We start from the raw sequence: 26,033 nt of genomic DNA, 5'->3' as shown, positions 1-26,033 counted from the left end.
GCGGAGACAAAGAAACATGTCACAAATGAAAGAAATGGAGAAAAGCAAACTACTGGACATAGAGTTCAAAACCACAGGTATAAGGTCACTCAAGAATCTTCTACAAAACTCCGAGGAACTTAGTGAGACCTTCAAAGATCTTAATGAGAATGCCAAAAAAAAAAAAAATGGAAAAGGACCAGTCAGAAATTAAGCATACACTGACTGAAATAAAGAATAATATACAGGGATTCAACAGTAGATTAGAGGATCCCGAGAATCAAATCAAAGATTTGAAATCTGAGGGAGCAAAAAACACCCAACCGGAAGAGCAAAAAGAAAAAAGAATCCAAAAATATGAAGATAGAGTAAGGAGCCTCTGGGACAACTTCAAGCATGCCAACATCTGAATTATGGGGGTGCCAGAAGAAGAGAGAGAGCAAGATATTGAAAACCTATTTGAAGAAATAATGACAGAAAACTTCTCCTATCTGGTGAAAGAAATAGACTTACAAGTCCAGGAAACACAAAGAACCCCAAACAAGAGGAATCCAAAGAGGACCACATCAATACACATCATAATTAAAATGCCAAGGGCAAAAGACAAAGAGAATGTTAAAAGCAGCAAGAGAAAAGCAGTTAGTTACCTACAAGGGAGTTCCCATATGACTATTAGTTGATTTCTCAACAGAAACTATGCAGGCCAGAAGGGAGCAGCAAGAAATATTCAAAGTGATGAATAGCAAGAACCTACAACCAAGATTACTCTACCCAGCAAAGCTCTCATTTAGAATTGAAGGTCAGATAAAGAGCTTCACAGACAAGAAAATGCTAAAGGAGTTCATCACCGCCAAACCAGTATTATATGAAATGCTGAAGGGTATTCTTTAAGAAGAGGAAGAAGAAGAAAAAGGTAAAAATAAAAAATTATGAACAACAAAGTGACAATAAATACATATCTATCAAGTGAATCTAAAAATCAAATGAATAAAAAAATCTGATAAAGAGAATAAACTGGTGAATGGAATAGAATCAGGGGCATGGAAATGGAACAGACTGATGATTCTCAGAGAGAAGAGGGTAGGGGGTGTGGGAAGAGATTAGACAAAGATCTTATATGCAATGTATTCATGACCTATGGGCACAGACAATAGGGTGGCGAGAACCTGGGGTGGGGTGGGAACCAGGTGGAGGGAGTTATGGGGGGAAAAAAGAGGGACATTTGTAATAATCTCAACAATAAAGATTTAAAATAATAATAATAGTTCTCAATGTTGTGGCCAAGCTACTGCCCAGAGTGGGTCACCCACAGCCAGCCCAGCTCCTGTGAGCGTTCTCAAGTGGAGAGAGGGGGGGAGACTGGCAGACCCAAGCCACGTGCAAGCCCCTGCTAACTGCTCAGCCACTCAGCACTGTCCGAATGCTGGGGCTCCTTGGTCTCTCTCTGCCCCTCACGCCTCACTCAGCCGCACCCATGCGTGCAGCACCACACACACACACACCCGCATCTTCTCAGGAAAACTTACTGAATCATAAGACAAAGCGCAGAGGCCTCCGCTCTTCGACCTGGCTGGGTGGCAGGAGCTCCATTACTGCCCTGAGCCCACGTTCTCCTCAGACCATATCCTCGCTGCTCCCCTGCCCCAAATTCCAGAAATAAGGCAAGTCACGGTTCACCATTCACAGAACACAGGAGTTGGGATAAGTACCACTTCATTCGGCCCCTTTGTTTTCAGATAAAGGGTAAGCCCCAGAGTCCTCCTGCGGTTTCCCAGAGAGCGAGGACCGATTTGGGGGTAGGATCCAGGAATTCTGGCCCAGGGATTCCCCCTTCCTCCGAGCTGCTGACGCTGTCCCAGCTCCCACTTGCTGTATTTGAAGAGGAGCCCTCGCTATGCGTTACATCTACCTGGTCCTCACAGCACCCCTGCCAAGCACTGGCATCACTGTCCCCATCACCCACCCAGTGTTCAGGGTCCCATAGTGATGAAGAGACAGCTCCAGGATGAGGCCACCCACCCTGAGACCACAACCACCTTCATCTGAATCCCTGGGTCCGCAGTCGGTAACAAAAAAAAAAAAGGGTAAAATTGTGTTGTGACCCGAAGGCAGAGGGAAACAGGACCATGAGGTCATATTTGTTGCAGAGAAAACAAAGTTCACCTATCCTTACCCATCTCAACAGCCAACACTACTCAAAAGGCCTTCATGTGCTCTCTCTCCCTTTCCCAACGTCACTTTAGAACACAGATCTGTAACCTAAAGGGCTCCGGCAGAACAGCGCTGCCACGTGAGGCAGCGGCTCACAGAGCACAAAGGGGCACACTACAACACGGTCTACTCCTAAGAGAGTCCTGCCTCCCCTCACCTGAGTCTGGTGGCTCCGAGAGCAGGCCTAGTTCTCACACAGGTGCCGTCTCCCTTCCACGGAAAACCAGCAAAAGAGAAAGGGAGACACGGACACTCCCGGGGAGACAGGACCTTCCGCAAGAGGTGACAGCAGCCCTGGCTGGGGTGGCTCAGTGGGTGAGCATCACCCTATGCACCGGTTCAATTCCTGGTCAGAGCACGTATGCAGGTTGACCCTATGCACCGGTTCAATTCCTGGTCAGAGCACGTACACAGCTTGTGGGTTTGATCAGGTCAGGGCACGTGCAGGAGGCAACAGGGTTTGATCCCAGGTCAGGGCATGTGCAGGAGGCAACAGATCAATGTTTCTGCCTCACATCGATGTTCCTCTCTCTCTAAAAAAAATTTTTTTTTCAATAAAAACATTTTTTAAAAAAATAAGTTGCAGCAAGCACAGTAAAGGAGCCAGAAATACCAAAAGAGCAAAACACATTGACTCCAAACCCACAGTCTCTGGGGCTAATAAGTTTGGGGCAAACAGTTCTCTGAGTCGGTAACACTGGAAGGCATTGCCAACGCCACCTGTGCAACCGAACCCGCAGTCGAGGGTGGCCCTGTGCCAGGAGGAGAGGTTTGGTGACCTTCTAAACCTCCATTTAGGGAGACAGAGAGCACTCCAGAACTGCACGAGAACTTCTTACACCCAGCCCTGCGCAGGGCTGGGCTCGGGGAGGGTGAATGAGCGCGGAGTGGCCGTGACCGACAGAACGCATGGGGCACGGGGCACGGGGCGTGCTGCGTCCAGGGTAACCTGGTGGAGAAGGCAGCTGTGCCTCGCCCTCCCCGAGGCCCCGAATGAGAAAGGGCTGAAATGGTGAGAGGTTTTTTCCCTCCTCTCCCCTCCCACCTGTGTCCTTTCTAGAAGGCTAGCAGGGTTTTGGGACCAGGCGCCTCGGTGTCCCTGCAGCCAAGAAGAGGCCGTGTTTTCAGAGCTTCATGAAGGGCGGCCAGGAGCTGGAGATGCCCAGGGCCTGGAGGAGGAGAGGGCGAGAAGGCCACCTCCCGAGGCCAGAGGAAACCTGGGCCCCTGAGAGCTGCCGAACAGGGAGCCCCGTGGCCTGAGGGTCTCTCTGGGCAAGTCTGGGGTCAGTGGATTTACACCTGTGGGGGCACAGGAGGGCTGGGAAGATGCTGAAGGCCCGGTCAGCCGCCCTGCCCACCCCAGCAGGTCCCCCCACCCACTGCAGGCCCCACACTGGGGAAGCTCAATCCCCTGGGGTCGCAGTTCCCACTGGCCAGGGAGGAAGAGTGATCCCTAACTGGTTTAAAAAAAAAAAAAGGAAATGTGATCTGACCCAGAGTGCAGTCACCCTAAGAATAGCCCTGAGGGGCTGGGACTAAGCCCTGCTGGGCCTGGACAGCAGAAGCAGAGGCGAGTGACACACCCAGGAGGCTGGAGCTCAGGCACTGGAAGGAGTGCCAGGGCCGGGGCTCAGACCCCGGATTCTTCTGCAACCAGCGCAGGAGGTCCTGGGTCTGAGCGCTTTGGAAAGTTCATTCGGAGGACTTATCTGATGGCTGCTCGCTGCCAGCTGTTTGATTACAAAATCCATCTCCAAATGGCCCGCTCATCTGGAAGAAACCACAGGGACCATATATGGGAGCGGCCACCCCCCGATGTTCCACATCCATCTCCCAGATTTCTCAGGATGCAGCCGGCAGGCCCTGATGCCCCTCGAATCATCAGGGGCCTACCCCGGGCCCCCTGGCCTGCCTGCAGCCCCAGATCAGAGAGGGGAGTCATTTCTTATTAGAACAAGCAGATTACAACCCTGGCATTTATCCGCAGCATCTGGTTAAAGTAAAGGGTCAAAGCCCCCAGTCCCTGACCAGCCTCCACCCAGCACCCCTTCTTGAGGGTGTGCCCCTTCAATGCTCTGCGGAGGCAGGAGGCACGGGAAGAGGAAGCCTGGCCCTCCCCCATGTTAACCACCTGGCAGGTGAAGCCAGGCCCAGCAGGGCCCGCGGCCGAGCCGGGGCCACTGGAAACCCTGATCTAGTTAAAATACATCTATCTGCAGCATTCAGAAAATAGCTATCTACAGTATTGCTTTCAGCTATAATGGAAAACTGATGGCTTTTATCTCCCCAACTTTATGACTATTGATGGGATAGAGGCTGAGGTTTGATGACCATTTAATAGCCGACCCTGTGCAGTTAGCAGAGCATCAGAAAGCAGTGAAAGTGCCGAGATGATTGTCTGGCAGAGAATTCTCCGCTGAGGTCCAGGAAGCAAAACAACCACCCTCCCCAGGCTCCGGCAGAAGGAAAAATCAAAGTCATCATCATTTCTGTTTCTCCCCCCTCCTTTCTGCCATTGACCTTCGGGAGGTAGATCCAAAGGGGAGGGAGGGGAGGGAGAGGGGACCACAGCAATGCAGGTGTGAGCCCTTCTGGAGAAAGGGGGTGAGAGAGGGGGCTCTGGACTGAGGTCCCTGTGAACATCCCCTGTCCCCCACCCCTCCCCGCCCGTGGATCCGCTGGCTCCCGGCAGGACTGTGGGGGCTTGGGACTGTCTGGCAGGTTCCAGGGAAAGAGCTGGAAGGAAAGAGAAGGAAGCAGAGGTCTGGTCTAGCCTGTGATCCAACTGGGCTTAGACCTTCTGTCCAGAAGCCAAAAGCCACCTCCCGGGCTCTGCATCTACTCAAGTACCAGGCCCTCCCTGACCTTCTGCCTGTCCCTCCCAGGGCTCTACCCACCACTGCCCCACCCTTCTCCCCAGGTCCACAGGCCAGCGCTCTGCTGGGGACATCCCACTTTTAAACACAGGAAGGAGGGGTGCAGGGCCACAAGGTCTCTGCAGCATTCGCAGATCTCTCATTTGCTACAACAGCCCCGTGACACAGACAGGGCAGATCTGATTCTGCCATTTTTTTTAATTTAGAAAAGCTGCCCTAACTGGTTTGGCTCAGTGGATAGAGCATCGGCCTGCGGACTCAAGGATCCCAGGTTCGATTCTGGTCAAGGGCATGTACCTTGGTTGCAGGCACGTCCCCAGTGGGGGGTGTGCAGGAGGCAAAACAACAGTGTTTCTCTCTCATCGATGTTTCTAACTCTCTATCCCTCTCCGTAAAAAAAAAAAAAAAAAAAGCTAAGGCTCAGAGATGTTCCATGTCCCAAGTCTGGGATCCCAGTTTTTTGGTTTTTTTAATAGTTTATTGATTTTTTTTGAGAGAGAGAGGGAGAGAGAGAAACAGCATATCAATATGCTGCCTCCTGCACAGCCCTTACAGGGATTGAGCCTGCAACCAGGGCATGTGCCCTTGACAGGGAATTGAACTGGCAACCACCTGGTGCATGGGATGATGCCCAACCAACTGAGCCACACTGGCCAGGGCTGGGACCCCAGTTTCAACTCCCTGTCCAGTTCGACCTCCGCCATGCCAGGCTGCCTCTCCGAACAGGACACGGCCCAGGGGGTCAAGGCGTGGCCTTTAGCCCGGGGCCTGCCACTCTCCAGCTGTGTGACTCTGGGCAGATGGCTTCAGGTCTCTGGCCTCAGCTTCTTCATCTATAAAATAAGATGCCGTTGGGATGAGCTTTGAGATGTCCTCCAGCTCCACTTCAAAGTGAAATCCTTGGGGCTCCCCCAGACACATGTTTAAGGCACAAGGATGTCTTTCTCTGCCCACAGCCACCGCCCTAGACAGCACATCTCTCTCCCATCCTAAGGCTGAGCCACCAGAGACACAGAATTCAAGGCCCCGTCACACCTGGGGCTCCCCTTCAGGCAGTGCAGGGGAGGTGGGTGTTCAGGCAAAGGGCTCACACCTGCAAAGGGGCTGTCCCTTCCCCACCTTCAGGCCTCACGCGGACGCTCTGCTCGATTCTCTGAGGCCCTGGACCTGTCCAGCTTTCTCTTGCCCAACCTACCTTCAGCGATAAGAGCCCACGCATCCTCCAAGCACAGCTCTAACCCCATCAGCGAGCAGCTAATTAACCCTGAGCCACAGCCCCCAAGCTTTCTGAGCTCACTGGTTACCACTTGGCAGCTACTAGCTGACTTTGTAGGGATTTCTCCTGGTCCCTGCTGGAACTAGAGGAGGATCAGCAAGCAGCAGGCAATGATCCTTGCTTGACTCACTTAAAACTCCCCCAGAGAAACAAAACACTAAGGAAAACCACACAGAGAGAATGTGCCACTCCCAACACTCTCCAATGTGCCCGTGGGCCCCACTCTCGGTGTTATCGGCAGCTTAGATTTTAATGATGCCAACACACATCCCGGTTCCTGACATCTTCCACGTTGGGCATCATCTTCCTTGTCTTTGGGTGGCTGCTAAGGAGGCCTCCTATATTCCATCCTAAAACTCACCGGCCCCACTGCAGCCCTCCCCCCCGTGCTAGAAGCCATCAGAGGAAACTGACCACAACCTCTAATGACCAGCAAAGAGCAGCCCAAACCCGTAAGCGGAAACTACCCAGAAACACTCCCACCCACTCCGGCCCAGCCCCCTCTTCACCTCTAGGAAGCCCAGAGGCAGGAGCCAAAAGCTCTCTGAGGTCTTGTTGCCTGAGTGTCCCCTTCCCTCAAGGGCCTAGAAGGTGCTGTCCCCACCACTGGCCAGGCTCCAGTCCAGACACGAGTTTCTCACATGATAAGAGTGAATGAACATGTATGAAGACAAGCGGTGCATGTTACCTACAGGGACGCCATTAAAAACCAGTAAACTTGCCCTGGTCCATGTGGCTCAGTTGGTTGAGCTTCATCCCATGCACCAAAAGTTCCCAGTTTGATTCCCGGTCAGGGCACATGCATGGGTTGCAGGCTCGATCCCTGGTCAGGGCGTGCACTGGAGGCAACTGATCAATGTTTCTCTCCCACATCAATGTTTCCCTCTCTCTCTCTTCTTCTCCCTTCCTCTCTCTCTAAAAAAAATAATAATAATTAAATAAATAAATAAATAAAAACGTATTTTTTAACTAAACAAACAGTAAACCTGGTCCCCACCAGGTTGCTCAGTTGGTTGGAGCATTGTCCATACACCAAAAGGTTGCAGATTTGATCCCTGGTCAGGGTGAGTACTGGAGGCATCTGATCAATGTTTCTCTCTCATCTCTCTCTCTCTCTCTCTCTCTCTCTCTCTCTCTTGCTCTTTCTCTCTCTCAAAACCAATTTTTTTTTAAACACATATCCTCAGATGAGGATAAAAAACACACACAATAAACCTGTATGTATGGAGATGTTAACAAAGACTAAAATGTTAAAAATCTATTTAGAGGAAACAATCACTTACAACACAGCATGTTAAAATCTGTTCACACATATTTTAAAAGTCTGGAAGCGTGCATGCATTCTCCAAAACGTGAACCCTGGCTTTTTCAGGGGTTAGGACTGCAGGTGATTTCTATGTTCTCGAATACACAGTCCGGCCTTGCCTGAGTTAGTTATGTTTAAAGTGAGTACATACAGTTTTTATAACCAATAAAGTGAATTGCATTTTGACAACTAGGAAAAGAGGGAAAAGAGAAAAAGAAAAAGGCATTGGAGAAGGGGTGTCGGGGAGGGGAGAGGAGGGAGAGGAGGGAGAGGAGGGGGAGGGAGGACGCCTCCTAGATCATGAATCCATCCCCCTCACGACCCCCTGAGAGAGGAGACCCGCAAAACACCTGCTCCAAGGGCCTGAGGAGGTCACTAACCGGGCACTCATGAGGCCTGGCAAGGGGCTCCAGCCTCTGCTCAGTTCTGAGGATGGGCACTCACTCCCAACCAGGCAGCTCATTCCAGCCTCCGGCAAGATCAGAGTCAGTGACAGGCAGAGGCAGCGCTAGGGCTGCAGCAGTGTTAGGATTTAGCATAACTTCTTCCCACCCGACTCTACTTCTCCCTCTTATTAAGCAACAAGTGGGGGAAACCCTGAGCCTGCTGGGGTTGGGGACTGACCAACGGGTGGGAGGCAGGGAGGGGGGGAGACCCTATCTGCTCAGTGTCTCCCCAGGACATCTCAGAACTCCAGTCCCTCCCTCCCTCCCTCTCCCTGGTACCTTCTGCTCTAAGCAGGACATCCCTCCCTGCCTGGGACAAGCCATGCCCAGTCCTGCTCTCCCATCACCGCCCCCCCCCGACCCCGCCTCTCCCTTCCCCTCTCCTGGAAGGCTCTGCCCCAGCCATCACTCCCTTCCCTGAATGCCCACAGCAAGTGGTTTAATCCTTACAACACTCCATTATGGAGCGCCTCCTCTTCGTACATAATGTTTCCACATGGGTGAGGCCTTGTCTCCCCAAATGAGCTTATAAGCGCTTTGAAGGAAGCAATGTTTACCATGCGCTGTGTGCCAGGCCCGATGCTCGCTGCTTTTCCTGCATTATTTCACCTAATCCTATAATCTCCATCTCGAGCCCCGGCCTCTCCCCTGAAATCCCGCATATACAAACACTTCGCTGACATTTCCGCTTACACGTTCCAAAGCTGTTCAAACAACAGGTTCGAAACCCCAACTTCTTCCCTCTATGTCAGACCTCCTCCTCCTGCCCCCTTCTCTCACATAATGCCTTCACCAGCCCACAGCTGCCAGGCCAGAGACCTTGGCATCACCCGGACTCCTCCCCTCCCTCATAAACACACCCAGTAAGTCCCCAGGAACAGACTTCTGCAAGGAGCCTGAGATCAGCACCCTCCCCACTCACCACTGCCTCGGCCCAATCACAGTGGGTCCCCAGCAGCACTCCCCAACTCCACCCTTGCTCTCCTCTGACCACTATGCACACAGCAGCCAAAGGGGTCTTTCTAAAACACCCACTGGATCGAGTCATACTCTCGCTTAAACTATGCCATGGCTCCAGATCCCCCTCCACAGTCCCTGCTCCAGATCCCCCTCCACAGTCCTGGGGCCTTCCTGAGAAAACCAAACCCCTCGGCAAACTACACAAGGGTTCTAGAAGCTGGTTCCCCTGCCTTCCACGGGCCCCCTCTTCTGACACACACATATTCCCTCTGTGAGGACCAAAAGGGCCATCTCCTAGTTCAGGCCCACTCCTCCCCCAAACTTAGCCCAGGCATCCCCTCCGGGCCGCCTGCCCCTGGCCCCGCCAACCTCTGGGGCTGGCCTCCACCTCTTGGCCAATACAAGCCTGTGGGCTGCCCAGGGCAGGCCTGCAGTTCACCTCAGCATCCTGGGTGCTGAGCACCTGGAAATGGAGCTCCATGACGGTCCTGCCGAATGGGGTGCCAGGCTCCTGGCCTTGTTTTGACAAGGTGCACAGAGGCTCCACCGTGTGAAAGAACCTGCCTAGCTCACCCAGCTGTGGAGGGGGGTCTGGAGCCAGGACTGTGGAGGGGGATCTGGAGCAGGGACTGTGGAGGGGGATCTGGAGCCAGAACTGTGGAGAGGGTGGAGCAGGGGGGACTGTGGAGGGGGATCTGGAGCTGGGACTGTGGAGGGGGATCTGGAGCTGGGACTGTGGAGGGGGATCTGGAGCTGGGACTGTGGAGGGGGATCTGGAGCTGGGACTGTGGAGGGGGATCTGGAGCTGGGACTGTGGAGGGGGATCTGGAGCTGGGACTGTGGAGGGGGATCTGGAGCTGGGACTGTGGAGGGGGATCTGGAGCTGGGACTGTGGAGGGGGATCTGGAGCTGGGACTGTGGAGGGGGATCTGGAGCTGGGACTGTGGAGGGGGATCTGGAGCTGGGACTGTGGAGGGGGATCTGGAGCTGGGACTGTGGAGGGGGATCTGGAGCTGGGACTGTGGAGGGGGATCTGGAGCTGGGACTGTGGAGGGGGATCTGGAGCTGGGACTGTGGAGGGGGATCTGGAGCTGGGACTGTGGAGGGGGATCTGGAGCAGGGACTGTGGAGGGGGATCTGGAGCAGGGACTGTGGAGGGGGATCTGGAGCAGGGACTGTGGAGGGGATCTGACACCAGGACTATGACTTCAGGCTCTTTACCACCCCCTAAAGAACACACCTGGTTAAGGGGATCTTCCTTTGGGCACATCACGGGGCTGAGTGCACCCCCAGTGGGCACAGGGAGGGAGAATCGAACTCAGAAGACACCTGTGGGACTAAAGCAATGATCTCAGGCCAGGCAGGGTGTGGCAGCTCTTCCAAAATCTCCCACCAACTGTACACCAGGAGCCAACATCTCACTGTGCCTCTGTGTATAACTCAACGTCCTGTCAACTCCTGGTGGGGGCACCAATGGGGATCTGATATGCTTGCCCACCTCAGAGAGCTGGCATAATGGAGCTGCCTGCAGGTCTCCTAGCCATCCACGGAGGCCCTCGAAAGGGCCCCAAGGCGGGCAGCTGGCCCTAGGACACCAGGCTAATGTACATAAGAAGAGGGCAGGGAGTGGGGCTGCCTCACCTCTGCGGATATGGCCCCAGGAAGACAAAGAACACATCCTAGGTGGCCTCCAGAAAAGCCACACCCTGCCCCTGAAACACCCGGAGAGGAGCTCAGGGCAGGTCGCCCAGGGCACCCCTCCAGCCCTCCTCAGCACCATCCCGAGTGCCTCCGGGACGGAGAAGGCGGACCCGCAAGGCCTCATTGGGAGGCCAGGCATCTAGGTTGCTCAGAAGAGCATGGGGATTAGAGGAAGGTCTCTTCCCACAGTTCAAGGGCTCCTCTGGCTGTGGCTGGAGTAGCTGAGTCAGTGGCAACTATATGATGGCTCCTGGGAGCCCAGGGACAAGGAGGTGGGGACGTTTGGGGTCCTAAGCACATTGCCGTGTAGGGTCGGCATCGAAGACCATCAGCACAGCTGGCCCACACCATGGACCGCCCCCAGGCCTGAGGCCTCAGGATCACAGACTGACCCGGGCCAAGGGTGTGGCCCGAGCACCTGCAGAGGGAGCACCTGGGAGTGGCCACAATGGCCCCCACACTCACCCCCACCCCACTCTTCCCAGAACCAGGCCTTTTTCCCACTGAAGAGACAGGTGAGCAACTTCACACTGGAAAACCCCTTCCCACGAGGACCTTTCTAGAAAGCTCTGACCAACTAACAAACATTGCTGAGCAGGTCTGAGCAGGTCTCTGTAATCATGACTTCATCGAGACTGCTGTGGAGGAGGCCACCAACGCTCACCCCTCTCCCGGATCCAATGGTTACCCTCCTCCTTCTGGATCTCTCAGCAGCACCATAGCTTCCATTCCCCCTTTTTCAAAAATCTCTTTTGACTCCCAAGGCACCATAATGACATCACCAAACACTTATAAGGCACTTGGTGGTGGTGGCGGGGGGGGATGTTGGGGGGCCAGCACATATTCTCATGCCAGCCTCTCCCTAGGAGACCCTACCATTCTCTGAGCCTTAAACACCATGAACATGCCAATGACCCCCAGAATGTATAACTCCAATCCAGCTCCAGATAAGAAGGTCTCAAAAAGATTTCAAAATGAACAGCCTAAAGTGGACTCCTAATTCACCTTCCCCACCAAGCCCTCACCATCTCAGCAAATGGCAGCATAACCACTGGGCTGCTCAAGCCAGAGGCTGTGAGTTATCCTTGAGTTCCTCCACCTCCCTCACTCCCGCATCAGGCTATATCATTTACATCTCCAAAGTATCTCAAATTTGCCCACTTATCTCTCTGCACATGGCTACCCCCCGGCCTGAGCCGCCATCATCTCTGATCTAGTGATACAAAAATAACCTCCTCCCCATCTCTTTGAGGCCATTCTTGCCTCCTCCCTTAATTCTCCACACTGTAGCCAGAGTCATCTTTTTTATACCACAATTTTAATAATGTCACTCGTTGGCTTCAGAAGCTTCCTTCTAACTATACTTAGAATAAATCCAAACTCCTTGCTGTGGCCTGTAAGGCCCCGTGTGGCCCAGCCCTGCCTGGCCCCGGCCTTCTGCACCCCTCTCCCACGTCCCCTCTGCTCTAGTCGCAATGGCCTCCTGTCATTTACCAGCAATGCCAGGACCTTCCCTCCTGCAAACGTCTGCGCATGCTCTTCCCCCACGGGAAATGCTCTTTCTTCCCAGCTCTCTGATTTCTGGCTCCTCATCCTTCAGGTCTCAGTTGAAATGTCATCCCCTCAGATAAAATTTCCCTGACCCCCCTTTTCTAAGTAGGCCTCCTCTCCTTCCCTCTATTTCTACATTTTGAAAATGTCCATGATTTACTTGTCTCTTCATTGATCATTGTCCATCTCCTTCATAAGACTAGCAGCTCCAAGGGGGTCTCTACTGTGTTCTCCGGGAAATAGCTGGTGTCTAGCACAGTGCCTGACACACAATAAATATTTGTTAAACCAATTGACATGGTAGTAATATCATATAAAACTATTAAAAATCAGAGACCTAATTGGGAGGATAAAGTATTAAAGCCACATACATGATCGATGCCACATGAAGGACACAAATTCGAGGACGCATTAGTGGAAGGTGCGGCTAAGAGAGGGCTCAGGACAAAACAGGCTTGGAATGAAGCGTAAGTCTAGGTTCTATAGAGAAAATGGTTGTTTCCCCCCATTTTGACACGTTGAAACCCTAATCCTCAATGTGATGGTATTAGGAGGTGGAGCCTCTGACGGGTGAGTGTTGCCCCCGTGATGGAACTGGTGGCCATATAAACAGAGGAAGAGACGCCAGACCTCTCTCCCTGCGCACCCACCAGGAAAGGCTGGGTGACGGGGCACCAAGGCCTCACCGTGCCGGCACCCCGACCTGGGCTTCCAGCCTCCAGGGCTGTGAGAAGGAAATGTTGTGGTTGCAGACCCCGGTCTATGGTGTTTTGTGATCGCAGCCGAGCAGACTGAGACACCAGCAAGCAGAGAGCCCGTGGCCATGAGTGGAAGCAGAAATAATCAAGGAGCCGGTGAGCAAAGCCAGATCAGGGGAGCTGCACGTGTGCCTGCCCCTGTGCAAGCGAACACCGCCCAGGACAACCTCCGGGGTGCGCAGTCGGCCTCAGTCCTGAGCAAACCACACTGGCGTGTATTCTGGTGACCTCTGCATAAGTGGCATCTCTCCAAATAGGCCAGTCCTCCTGCCACTCACCCCATGGAGTGGGTTCTCGCGCAGAGCTCCGCAAGGCGGTGCACCTCGTCTCTGTGGGGTGGAGCCCTGTGGAGCCCAGGTGCCCGGGGAGCAGCCTGATGGTCCAGGTTAAGGGCTCTCTGCCTAGCCATGCTGACATCCCTGAGGTGGCCAGAGCAGGAAAACACCGAAGCCAGAGCTGGTAAACTAAATATCTAGGTGGCAGCTTCTCTGTGTTTATTTTCCCAGGGCCTTCAGTAAAAAAATATTCAACATCCCAGCCTTATCTCAACAAGCCACAGGAAGTTCTAAGAGGAGTCCTTGAGTACCCTTGGCCCAGAGTTCAAAGGTGAGCAGGGCCCCTAGTGAGGGAGGCAGCAGCAGGGGCAGCACGGGATCCCCGAGTGGAAGGCGGTCTCGGGGTATCTGACAGGGCTGAGGAGCCACGGCCCCTCCTGCACGCAGAGCATCCTCCACCGCAGCCTCGCTGGCTGGGATTTCCTGCGGAAGCGGTGGCTTCCTCACCCTGCGGCCCTCCTGGACACAGCTTTGGTCTGAGGGCGCATGAGGATGTGGGCTCCGAGCACTGCTCAAGGCCAGGCAGGCCCTTGGGCAAGGTCCACCTGTCTGTGGCTCCGAAGGAGGGGCCGCTCTCCTGTGCCACCAGAGTGGCCCAGGGAAGACCTGGCAGGTAGCAGAGTAGAACCGGGATTTCAGGAGAACCTGCGTGGAAACACTACCATCCAGGTTACTGTGTGGCTCTGTTCCCGCTGCAGAGGCAATCACCGCAGTGTCCCAGCGCCAGACCGTGAGTGCCCCTGGGCCAGGACCCCTCCCTGCTTCATTCACTCTCCAATCCCAACAGAAGGCATGGCCCAGAGTGATGATCAATAAACGGTCGACAAATGAACAAACGAATGGCCCCAAGACCTTCATCCCTCCTGCAACAGGTGACCCACTGGCCTAGGAAAGACTGGCTGGATCCCAGCAGGCAAGACCCTCTCTTTTCAAAGAAGGGCGGCCTGGGACCCCCACAGCCCACCTGCCACTATGCAAATAACCGTGTGCTGCTCTTTAGAGATAACCTGCTAAACACATCAGCCTATGGGTTCTACAGAGTCCAAAGCAGCTGAGGGACAGCCCCCAGGAGCCAGGAATCACTCCCAGACCTGTCCATCCACACTGCCTACAGGCACCAGGCACGCCCCCAGCTCCGCAAGAGGGGGCTTGCTGAAGGGCTTCTCCCTTACTCCCTGAGGATCGCCTTGAGGGAGGGGACCCCAAGCCCTCTCCCTTCTCAGCAGTCCTCTCGGACAAGGACAGTGTCTGCTGCGCGGAGGGGTGCAGGCAGCAGGGCAGCCCCAGGCTGGGTCTATTTATACACATCCCCAGCACCCAGAGGTTAAACTGCAGCCAGGAGATGGCGCGGGGCCAGAGCCCTGCTATTTATAGCCTCTCAACAGACCCAGAGGAGCAGGGCATTTCAGAGGCCTCTTCCACGCAGGCCTAGAAGGAACACAGCTCACAGGACACAGAACCCTCTTTCCCACAGCCCCCAACCGCACACACACACACCAAAGACACACACATACACACACACACACGCACATACACTCACACATGCATATATACTACACACACATGTGCACTCACACACCCATGCACACTCACATGCATATATACTACACACATACACACATATATACACATATGCACACGTATATATACACACACATACATACACACATGCACACACGCTCACATACATACATACACACTCACACACATGATCTGGACCTCTACACCCATCCTTGTGATGAGTGTGTCAGCTAAGAGTAGAAACAAAACAAAAAAAAAGAGGCCATAGCCCACTGGGGGACTGGGCGAGAGAATTCAGCCAAATCCCTTGGATTCATTCCAAGAGACCCTTGGGCTTTCCAGACTCCATACCAGGACTTTTTAAAGGACAAGCCTCTGTTGGACTTAAGCCCACAGACCCGAAGGCTCGTGCGTGGGAACCAGACAAGCGTGAGAGGCCCAGGCTGCACCTCCAGGACCAGCCGGGACCCTGGCTAGAGCAGGAAGCTTCCACACTCACCCCAAACTGATGCTGGTCCAAAGGGGGGACTTAGAGGTGCTTCCAATAACCGCGGGGTCCGAGCAAGGACACATCCTTGTGCAACCAAAGACCTCTTCCAACCCGAGCGCTCCGTGGTGAGGGACACCTCCTAAGTCAGCAAGGGCGTCTGTGACGTATACCACTGACGTCACACACTTGGTCTCATATAGTGCAGCTGCGGTGGGCTCCGGCCGACCGATCCCCAGGAATCCTGGGCCAAGATTCCCCCAGAAAGAAGCTGGGCCAACTCCCCGAGCAGAGGGGTGAGGGGGCCAAGCAGGACTGGGTGCTGCAGCCCTGGAGCACGGGGTACATTCCAGGAGATGCCCGAGGACGAGGCCTCATTCCCAGAGTCAGCCCAGAAAGGCTCTCCTGCCACCCAGACAGGCCAGCTGTGTCCTTAAAGTATCCAGGAAAGGAAGGCTTGGGGGGTCCCTAGTTCCCTTTCCTGTGGTGCCCACCCTGGGGGGGGACACCGGGTGGAAGACAGGCCAGAAGGGAAGTGAGTGCCCTCCTTCCCGGGCATTTCTCCAGGTGCCCCTCTCCAGCCTCCCATCGCCCCCGACTCCTCCATGGATCCCCAGGGCCCACGGGTCAGTAAGTCCGGCCCAAAAGCGCGTGGAAAGAGGCCAGCTCCTCTCCTTCAAACCCACCCTCCCACACCACCCCGCCCAGCACTGAGTCCCATCGTAACACCTTTTTCCTTCTACATGGTGAAATGTACCCCCAGTTCTCCCGTTCCTGGCTCCCCCACCTCCAGAAGAACAAACAAAGAACGCCTCTGGCTCTTCCAACAGGCACAGATGTTCTACAGGCCACCAAAACCAGCCTGCTCCCAGCTCGCCTGCCCACTCCGGCCACAGACACCTCAGAAGACGCACATACTGTCCCTCCTTGAAGCACCGGCAATAAAGTGGGTGCTGGTGTTCATGTTGTCCCTCTGCCCGGGACTCCGCGGTGACATCTGGGGGGGCCTGGCTGCAGCCCACTGGACCTCGGGAGCACCTGGCCCACAGGGTCCCTGGGTCCGGAGGCAGCAGCGGTGTCACTGGGCTGGGCCTCAGGCCGGCCCTCCTTCGAGGCCCAGTTCCTCATCCATCCTGTCATTCGCATGTGCCGTGTGTGAGGAGGCCTGACAGCATCGCGGCAGCATCTGCACAAGGAGGGAACGCATCTTCCTGCAGGAATTACGTGCTCCTTCCACCGCGTGTGGGGGTCGAGCTGCCCGTGATTCTCTGCTGTCTCCCGGCCACCAGGAAGCCCAGCGCTCCCCCGGCACTGCTCCCAGCCTTTCCGGGTGCTGGGCTTCTAACCGCCCTACCGTTTACGCATAGTTTGATTTTAAATCGCCTCAATACGTTGTGCGTATTTTTTTGATGACAAGGTGTATATATTTTAAAAAGCAGGGCTTTCCCAAGACCTGCAGCCAGCAATGGGGAGCAACTCCAGCAGCACCAAAACAGGGAGCCCATCCCTTCCCTGTGCACGCGGCCCAGCGCTCCCCTGGGACAAAGAAGGCCTCCCCTTCCTCAAGCCCCGTCCCACCCCCTGCCTGCCTGGCCCTTCTTCACAAGGCGGTCTGCACCCACTGCCTCGACTTCTGCCTCCCTGCCAGGCCTCCCACTGTAATGGGCTTCCACCCTCCACACACACGCACACGCACACTCACACTCTCACACACTCACACACATACAGATTCTCACACCCTCTCACTCACACATACATATACACTCACACACCTGCAAACTTTCATACATGCACACCCTCACATACTCTCACACACACACACCTACACACTCACACACATATACGCTCTCACGTCCTCTCACTCGCACATATACTCTGTGAGGCACCACGCCACTCCTTCCCTCCCTCCCTCCCTCAGGAACCCCTCCTCTTCTGGGTTCTGGCCCACTGTCCCCTGGCTGTCCAGAGCCCCCGAGCCTCCCTGTTGCAGGCTCCTCTTCCTGTGTCCCTCCGTTAAGACTTGGTGCTTCTCTTACCACCTCAGCACTGAGGATGCCTAGGTCGGCAGGCATCTCCTGCCTAGACTCCCTCGTGGGCTCTACCAGCCTTCCCACCCCATCTCATTCACTGCCGTGGCTTTAATCACCAGCGAGGCTCCCAGCAAGACCCAACCCACCTCTCTGCTCTGGCCCCTGCACTGAGCGCCAAGCCCACGCATCCAGGCACCTCCAACACTGCACACCCCACACCCACACATGCGGAATGGCCCCATCGCCCTGTAGTTATTCACCCAGGAAACACTGCAGTCACCAGCCTTGTATCCGTTCGAGTGATGTCTGTGCCAGGCTCACCACACGCCAGGCTCCGCGTGCAGGACGAGGTGAGGGGTAACAAAACAGAAACGGCTTTGCCTCCAGGGAACTTCGACCAGTCACCCAGTCCTGTCAAGTCTACTTACCAATCAGCTCTGAAACGACACACCCCCCTCCATCGCCACAGCCGCTATCATAGCCCAGGCCCGTGTGCTACACGGGGACGAAGGCAGCTCGACCGGATCCCAGCTCTGACATGCATGTGCTGGGTGACCTCAGGCGGGTCACTTCTATCCCTGGCTTCGCATTTGGCAACAGAGATGGTAGCAGTGCCTACCTCGGTGCAGCCTTGTTGCGAGGATTAAGAGGATACCTCCATCGCCACAGCCGCTATCATAGCCCAGGCCCGTGTGCTACACGGGGACGAAGGCAGCTCGACCGGATCCCAGCTCTGACATGCATGTGCTGGGTGACCTCAGGCGGGTCACTTCTATCCCTGGCTTCGCATTTGGCAACAGAGATGGTAGCAGTGCCTACCTCGGTGCAGCCTTGTTGCGAGGATTAAGAGAGATGAACCACAGGATGGACAGTGCCTGGTAGATGGTAGGCACTCGCTTTCTGCACAATGTGAGCCCTGTTTCTCCAGCAGCCTCGCTCGGCCTCCCCGCCTCTGGCCTCCCCACCGCGTGGCCCACACTCCGTACGTGCCCACCACCTGCCAGGTTCCCTCCTGCCCTCCAGCCTTTGTATGTGCTTTTCCAGCTGACTTACTCCCTGGCTTTCTCCCTCCCACTTTCCAAGGTTCAGCTCAAGACCCCCCGCTCTGGACCCCCAGGCTGAGGGGGATGCCCCTCCCTCCCCTGTGCTCCCTCCTGGGGCGCCCTCGGCCCTTGTCCCACTGCCCTGGGACCACTGCTCTCCTGGCGTCCTTTCTGGACTGTATGCTCCTTAGGTGATAAGAGAGCACCGTGCTCACTCTGCATGCCCAGGCCTTAGAACCTGCACTGGACACGAGAGGGCCCCATAAATGCTTAGCAACAAACAAGAAAAGCAAGAGAATCATAAAGAGGCAAATTTCAACTCACCGTAACAGCAACAAAATCCTCCTAATAATTAGGCTGCACTTTTTAAACATAAGCTAGTGGCCAGGCTCTGTACTAAGCTTTGGACACACATCATGTAATCACAGTAACCCTGAACACGGGTACTTTTATTCCTGTTTTACGGGTAAAGGGATGGAGACGCAGGACATTTAAAAATCTTGCTCCAGCGACAGACAGGAAGTCGAAAAGCCTGGATTCAAACCCAGAACTCTCAGACCCCAGATGGGCTCGGCTCTTGATGGGGAAGAACCTGCCTACGTGCCCCTGAGAGCCCCTCCCTGACGGCCACATGACCTCATGGGGATAGTGGGGGATTTCCGTTAGAGGTGGGACTGGATTCCTGAAGAGCCCTTCCTCTTCCTGGCTCTAGGGGTCTATGATTTAAATTATCAGCTCCTTGGGTTTTCACCTTGGTTTCCCCAGGATGCTTAGCATAAGGCTGGGCACAGAGAAGGCAAACAACAGGCCTGGGCAGAAGGAGGGAGGGAGGGAGGGAAGAAGCCAGCCAAGTGAGCGGTGCATCTGGACCCGCAGCAGACAACGGGCGGGGATGTTTGTGAACCATCTCTGGACGGCCTCGCTGAGGACGGTCAGGGTCTCCGGAGGGGGCGAGGCATGGAGGGCGAGGAAGGAGAGGGGAGGGGAGGAGGGAGGGGGGATGTGGATGACAGTTTACTCTGCACATGCCCAAGCCTTTGCTGGGCCCAGGATCGTAACCCAGCAGACCCAGGGGATGCGGGAAGGGAGGGCTCCCGCCCATGACACCCCACAGGGTGGCCATTCTTACCGGCACAGGTGGTCGGTCCGGCACACGCTGCGCAGGTCCAGGCAGTTGGGCTTCTCCTTGTCCTCGTAGGAGCAGCTGGGCAGGATGGTCTGCCGGCGGCGCTCGGCACACGCCTGGTCCTGGCAGGAGCAGAAGAGCATGCGGTAGGTGTACTCGCTGGGCACCCGGTCGAAGAACTGGCGCAGGGCCTTGTGGCACTTGCGGCGGTTGCAGCGCTCCGTGGGCGAGATCTCGCGGTTGCAGATGGAGATGTAGGAGGAGCGCAGCTTCTTGCAGTTCTCGTTCAGGTTGCAGGCCTTGGCCGCGTCCAGGCAGTGGTTGCTCTTGGCACTGACCGCCGGGTCCGCCCCGGTCCCTGGACGGGAGGGGAGAGAGGTCAGAGGGCTGCGCAGGCCTGGGACATCCCTCCGCCCCACACCGCACCTGCTCTCTGGGGACACCTCTCAGCATTCCCTATGCTCTGCCTCAGCTTCCTCGTCTGTGAAATGGGGCCACCTACCAGGGCCTCCCCTCGGGCGTGGTGAGGGTTAAACAGGGATGGACAGGTCCACGCAGTGCTCGGGCAGCGCCTGGCACAGGGTACACACGTGTGGTGAGTACACACGTCCTAGGAGGAGGGCTGTTACTCCAGCGTCATATTTAAGACTCGTTACAGCAGAGAAGGCGAGCGCTCGGTGTTCGTGCGCAGCTCCGTTCACACGTGTGGGAAATGGGGGAGGGACTGGCTCAGGATCACACGGCTGGACGGCAGCTAAGCCCAGACGGGCCGGGCCCTGAGCACCACAGCAGCGCGCGAGAGCAGGCTTCCGGCAGGGACACCGCTGGCATTTAGGGGGGCACATTCTCACACGGGAGCTTCAGCAGCCAAGGCACAAACAGCACCCCTGCCACCCCTCTCCCCACCACCATGCCCACTGGAGCTGGCCTGCCTCACACAGTTCCAATGCCCCACAGTGGGGCGGGGCAGGGTGGGTAGGGTGCCACTGTAGCTGGTTAGTGCCCAGACCCACTAACAAGAAAGCTCTGGGGGGGAGCCTGGCGGTGCGAGGTGTAGGCTGAAGGCACGTCCCCGACTCAGGGGCTGAGCGCATGAGCAGCCACAGGGCAGACGTGCTGGCTGCTGGGCTCTGGAGTCAGTGCCATGGCTTTGAGTTTCGTGCCGCTGCCCGTGGGCACAAAGCAGGATCCCAGGAATCGCCAGGTCCCACCCCACAAGTCTCAGCTGTTCCATGGGGAACACAGCACAGGGGCCAGGCGGCCTCCACCGCCAGCTACTCCCACCTGCAGAGCGCCTGTCCGTCCTGAGGACAGACGGTGCGGGAGGCAGGGATCCAGTGTGCACATGCCCCTCAGGTGCCCTGGTGAGAGCGGATGGGCGATCACCTAACCCTGCTTCTTCACTTCACAGGTGGGGACATTGAGGCCCCAAGTGGACAGAGGGCTGGCCACGGTCACCCCGCATGCCGGCAGCAAACCAGAGGCGCCCAGATCCCACCACGGAATGCAGAGAACCAGCGGCTTGGGTTTTAGGATGGGCCATATCTTCTCATTCATTCTTCACCCAACAAATGCTTTCTCATCCTTACCGAGCACCACCCCCGTTCTAGGCCCTGCAAAGAGGTGGGAAGGACCTGAGTGAGGCACCTGACACCGAGCCTCCCCTCCCATGGCCCCGCCCCCTCTCCCCAGGAGCCTGAGCGCTGCCAGCATGGGTCCGAGGTTCCGGTCCCTGGGTCATTAAAGAGCACGCCCCACCTCTGCACGGCCCGCCCCTGCCAGGTGCCGTGTCGGATCAGAAGTGTAAGAGGGGCTCCCATTCTCGAGAGCTCATCAGTCCAGCCAGGAAACCAAGAGGCAGGCGCAGGCCTAGGAGTCAGACTGAGCCTCTCTGTCCGCTCCTGGCCCTGCTGCTCATCAGCTGTGGCCTTGGCGAGGGCTGTACCCCCCCTTTGCTCAGTTTCCCTGTCTACTAAACAGTGCCTGCCTCAGAGTGTTCTGCAGGCATGAATGAGGTCTCTCATCGTTGTCTCTCTCCCGCACGATAATTTTGCCCCGTCTGCTAGAACAACCCCATTGGCTATGGCATCGTCCATCTTTAAGGAAACATGGCTAAGCTGCCACCCCATTTTTCTGCTCCCCTTTAAAGCAAACCCTCAAACCAGTCATCTATACCAGCGTCTCCTTCTCCCTTCCCATTCTGTCCTGAACGCACTGCAGGCTGGTGTTTGCCTCACTCCCACCCGTGTCCGTGGTCAGGGACCCCTCGGCACGCTGGACACAGCCGGTTGCTCCCTCCGCCCTCCCCTATTGGCTGCCCATCCTCCTGCTGCCTCCCTGTGCTCCCCCACCTGCTCTGCTTGTCCTGTCTTCTCCACCAGGCTCAGCCCCGCTCTCCCTGCACCCGCTCCCCCGGGCCCTCAGATCACCTCACAGCCTTAACTGTCATCAATAATTCCCAATCAGACCTCCCCACTGAACCCCAGAATCATGTCCACCTGCCTGCTTGCTAGTTCCACCTGAAAGGCTGGCACCGCATCCCAAACTTCACATGCCCCCAAACCAAACCTCATATGTTCCCCCCAGGCTGTGCCCCCGGTCTCCTTCATCCCTCTGAAAACAGCCACACCCTTCCAGGGCTCAGGCCGAAAATCTTGGTGCTTCCTGACTCCTCTCTCAGTCACACACCACATCAGAAAAACCTGGCAGTTCTACCTCCAGAATCCATCCGGAATCCATCCACCTCTCCCCACCACTGCTGCCACCTTGGCCCCAGCCACCACCGACCGCTGCAGGCTGGGAAGGCCTCCTGCCCAGCTCCCCTCCCCTCAAAACAATCCTCTCATCACAGAAGCAAACGTTGTAGAACCTGAGGCAGAGAAAAGATCCTGGGCCCCGAAGCCCCCAGTGACATCCCATCTCATTCAGAGGCCTTGGCGTGGCCTGTGGCCTCTATGCCTGTGCTGTCCCACACGAGCCACACGTGGCCACTGAGCTTGAAATGTGGCTCGTTTACAATGAGGTGTCCACACCAGATTTTGAGTACTTTACACAAAAAAAGTGTAAAGCATTTCACTAACAATATTTTACTTTGATCACATGTTGAAGTGATAATAGTCTGGAGATATTGTGTTAAACGTATTATTAATTTCACTTGGCCCAGCCAGTGTGGCTCAGTGGTTGGGCATCGACCTGTGAACCAGGAGGTCACAGTTCGATTCCCACTCAGGGCACCTGCCAGGTTTCAGGCTTGGTCCCCACTGGGGGGTGTGCAGGAGGCAGTCAATCAATGATTCTCTCTCATTGATGTTTCTATCTCTCCCTCTCCCTTTCTCTCTCTGAAATCAATAAACACAGATCTTTTTAAAAATAATTTAAAAATTAAATAACTTAACTTCACCTGTTTCTTTCTACTTTTTAATGTGATGCTAAAAAATTTAGAATTACGTATGTGACATATGATACAGGGTGAGGCAAAAGTAGGTTTACAGTTGTTCAACAGAAAATAACACAATAATCCTATATAAAAAAAGGCTAATATGGAAATAGATCGAATGGCGGAACAACCAAACAACCAGTCGCTATGATGGGGGCGCCAGAACATGGGCAGCAGGCGGCAGAGCATGGAACATGGCAGGCATCGGCCGCGGCAGGATGGTGGAGCAGGTGAGCGGGAGCACCAGACCAAGGAGGGGCACCGGTCACTGTCATCGGGGTGAGCCTCTGGTGGTTACTGAAAATTCTTTGCTCCCGCACACCGTGGTCCCACCCGGTGCTTGCACCCGCTGCCGGTGCCCGCCCCGATCACTCGGCACCATCAGCAGGTGCGAGCGGTGGCTGCTGGCCCTGATCGCCCCTAAGGGTTTCTCCACTTCCCCCTGCTCCTGAGGGGCGATTGCACCCACTGACGGTTCAGGCCCAAATCGCTCAGTACCGTCAGCTGGTGAGAGTGGGGCTGGCACCATCAGTGCAGGAGCAGCGGCCTGCTGGCAGACAGGGAAGGGGGGGCCACGGAGGATGGGCCAAGACCTGCCCCTGTGCCCACCGCAGCCTCTTGGCCCACAGTTCCATTCAAGGTGCACAAATTCATGCCCTGGGCCCCTAGTTAATAAATAAGAATATAAGAATAAGCTCTGTGCTTTGTGTACTCACAACTATAAACCTACTTTGGCCCCACCCTGTATTTCTATTAGCCAACGGTGCTCTATGACCTTATCTCCTACTCCTTCCCCTGCTCACTTATTCCAGCCCACTGGTCTCCTTGGTTTTCCTGGAACTGCCCTGACCTCAGGGCCTTTGCACTCGCTGCTTCCTCTGTCTGGAAAGGTCTCCCCCACCCCCATGACCATTCCTCACTTCTTTAAGGCCTCTGCTCAAATGTTACTTTATCTGTGGGTCGTTCCTGATACATAATAACAAGTCACTCCCTTTCCCGACTCTGATCTGTTTTCCCACAGCACTCATCACATCTGCCTCAGTGTGGACTGACTTACTCATCTGTTTGTATCAAATATAAGCTCCATGAAGGCAGCGGCTTTGTCAGTTGTGTTCACTGTACTGTATCCATATTTCCCAGCACATGAGGCATGGTGGGTACTGAATGAGCATTTGATGAGTGAAAAACTAAATGTACTTAGAACAGTATCTAGTTCATAGTAAGTGTTCAAAGAGTGTCGGTTAACGTTATTAAGGAAGCCCAGCTGACAGAGGGCCGGGAACAGTGGTCCATACATGACCATGTGTGATCAAGTACCAATGTGGAGCCCAGCCCAGAGGGCTCAGAAGAGAAAGTCAGGGTCAGTCGGTGAAGACGAGCCATCACCCCCACACCCTGCCTCACGGCCAGCAGCCCTGCAAAGGCAGACAGAGCAGACTCCCTCTCTTCTTGTCAAAACAAAAGAAGAATTAAGGCAGGAAGGGAATCAAGGTTTGTTTTCCTACTCATTCGATTAACAAATCCTTATTGAGGGCCTACTATGTGCTGGCATTTCCCCAGAGACACAGATGGAGACAGAGGAACAGGCCGTGCGCGGAGGAAGTCAGAGAGGAAAGCGTCCTGCCCAGACCAGGGTCAGAGAAGCAGTGGCATCCCTGCTGAAACCTGCGGGATGAGTCAGAGGGAGACAAGAGAGAGGAATAGGGTCCCAGACAGAGGGAGCTGACAGCACTCAGCGCCTGGAGGTGGAGACTGAAGGAGGGACCAGCAGAGAGGACTCTGGAAGCTGAGCAATGGCTTTCCAGTCACGTGGGGCATGGGGCCCCCCTAGCAGTTCCCTGAGCTGCTGCCAAACCATTCTGCCCCCACCAGGCAAGGACCAAGGGTGCCTTTCTACAAAAAGGCCACTCTGGAGGCCTGGCCTCTCAGGGAGGGTCCCCCTGACCCGCCAGGGGGTTCCTTCCCGTTCAGACGCCGGCAGAAGGGAAGAGCGAAGCAGCCTGGGCCGAGGTGGAGGAGAGTGAGGACAGAAAGAGACCCCAGAGAGGGGCAGGGCGACAACCACAAACGGAACAGCAGCTAATTTAGGGCCTCTGCCACTTCCAGGTCCCCCAGGTGCTCCGTTCCGCTCCTCTCAGCGTGTTGCTGAGCTAATGCCGGTGTAATTATAGCCTCGTGGCTTCCATTTGGAGCTTGAATAGTGTCAGCTTTTGCTACGGGCTGGCAGATGTAAACCCCTGGGCCAAAACTTGGTAAATTTCCTAGAAAAAAAAATACAAGAAACAAACAAAGGGGCAATAGTAACCGTAATTGCCTAGTTACCAGGAAGATGTCCCTTCTGATCCTCCCAAAGTGGGTCCAGGGGGTGAGTGGGCCCGAGGACGGGGCCCCCACTCACGTGGGGAGAGGCCGGGAGCTGGCCTTGGGTCCGCTGTCCTTGTGAGGAGGCACGTGTGGGGCGGGCAGGCCAACCGGCAGCCTTCCCAGCCCATCGCTGCCTCCACCCACACTGAGGCGCCCCTCGGGTCCAGAGGCTTGTTCTCCTCTTCGAGAGGCCCCACGGGGGAGCAAGGAGAAGGGGCTGGATTCCCAGCGTGGGCCCAGCCCCTAAACTGGAATGTCCAAAAAGCAGGATGGAGGCCCTGCTAGCCACACCCCACACACACACACACACACACACACTCCCATACCCCACCCTGTCCCTGCACAGAGAGGTGAGGCCACACAGGAAGTTGCAGGACTCGGAGCTACTAACTCTTCCCAGGCCTGGGCAGACCCACCCTCCGGCTCCTTCCCACTCCTCCCCACGTGGGTGTCCCAGGCCCGCTGACAGCAGCCAGATGGGCAGACTCAGCCAAGGAGTAAATGGTGACTGACAGCTGCCCCAGGAGAGTGAGGCGGGACTTAACCACACCTGGCACTTTCCAAAACCTACCAGCTCCAGCCCCTGGGGACTCATTCTAGCTTCTTCATCCCCTCCATTCCCCTCCC

The 26,033-nt window shown here is 55.5% G+C and overlaps 1 protein-coding gene across 3 annotated transcripts in view; it reads right to left on the bottom strand.

Annotated features, from left to right (window-relative positions):
- GFRA2 (GDNF family receptor alpha 2) overlaps positions 1 to 26,033 on the bottom strand; it is an 88,737-nt gene that overhangs the window by 35,115 nt on the left and 27,589 nt on the right. For all 3 annotated transcript variants that reach the window (XM_005864613.2, XM_005864614.2, XM_014538320.1), the window contains one exon: positions 19,610 to 19,964. In XM_005864613.2, the coding sequence (XP_005864675.1) occupies positions 19,610 to 19,964 (355 nt within the window). The remainder of the gene's footprint in view (positions 1 to 19,609; positions 19,965 to 26,033) is intronic.

The sequence above is a fragment of the Myotis brandtii genome, unplaced genomic scaffold (genome assembly GCF_000412655.1).
Source record: "Myotis brandtii unplaced genomic scaffold, ASM41265v1 scaffold19, whole genome shotgun sequence".
Taxonomy (NCBI): domain Eukaryota; kingdom Metazoa; phylum Chordata; class Mammalia; order Chiroptera; family Vespertilionidae; genus Myotis; species Myotis brandtii.
The sequence above is the reverse complement of the archived record's forward strand: the minus strand, read 5'-3'. Positions and strand labels throughout refer to the sequence as shown.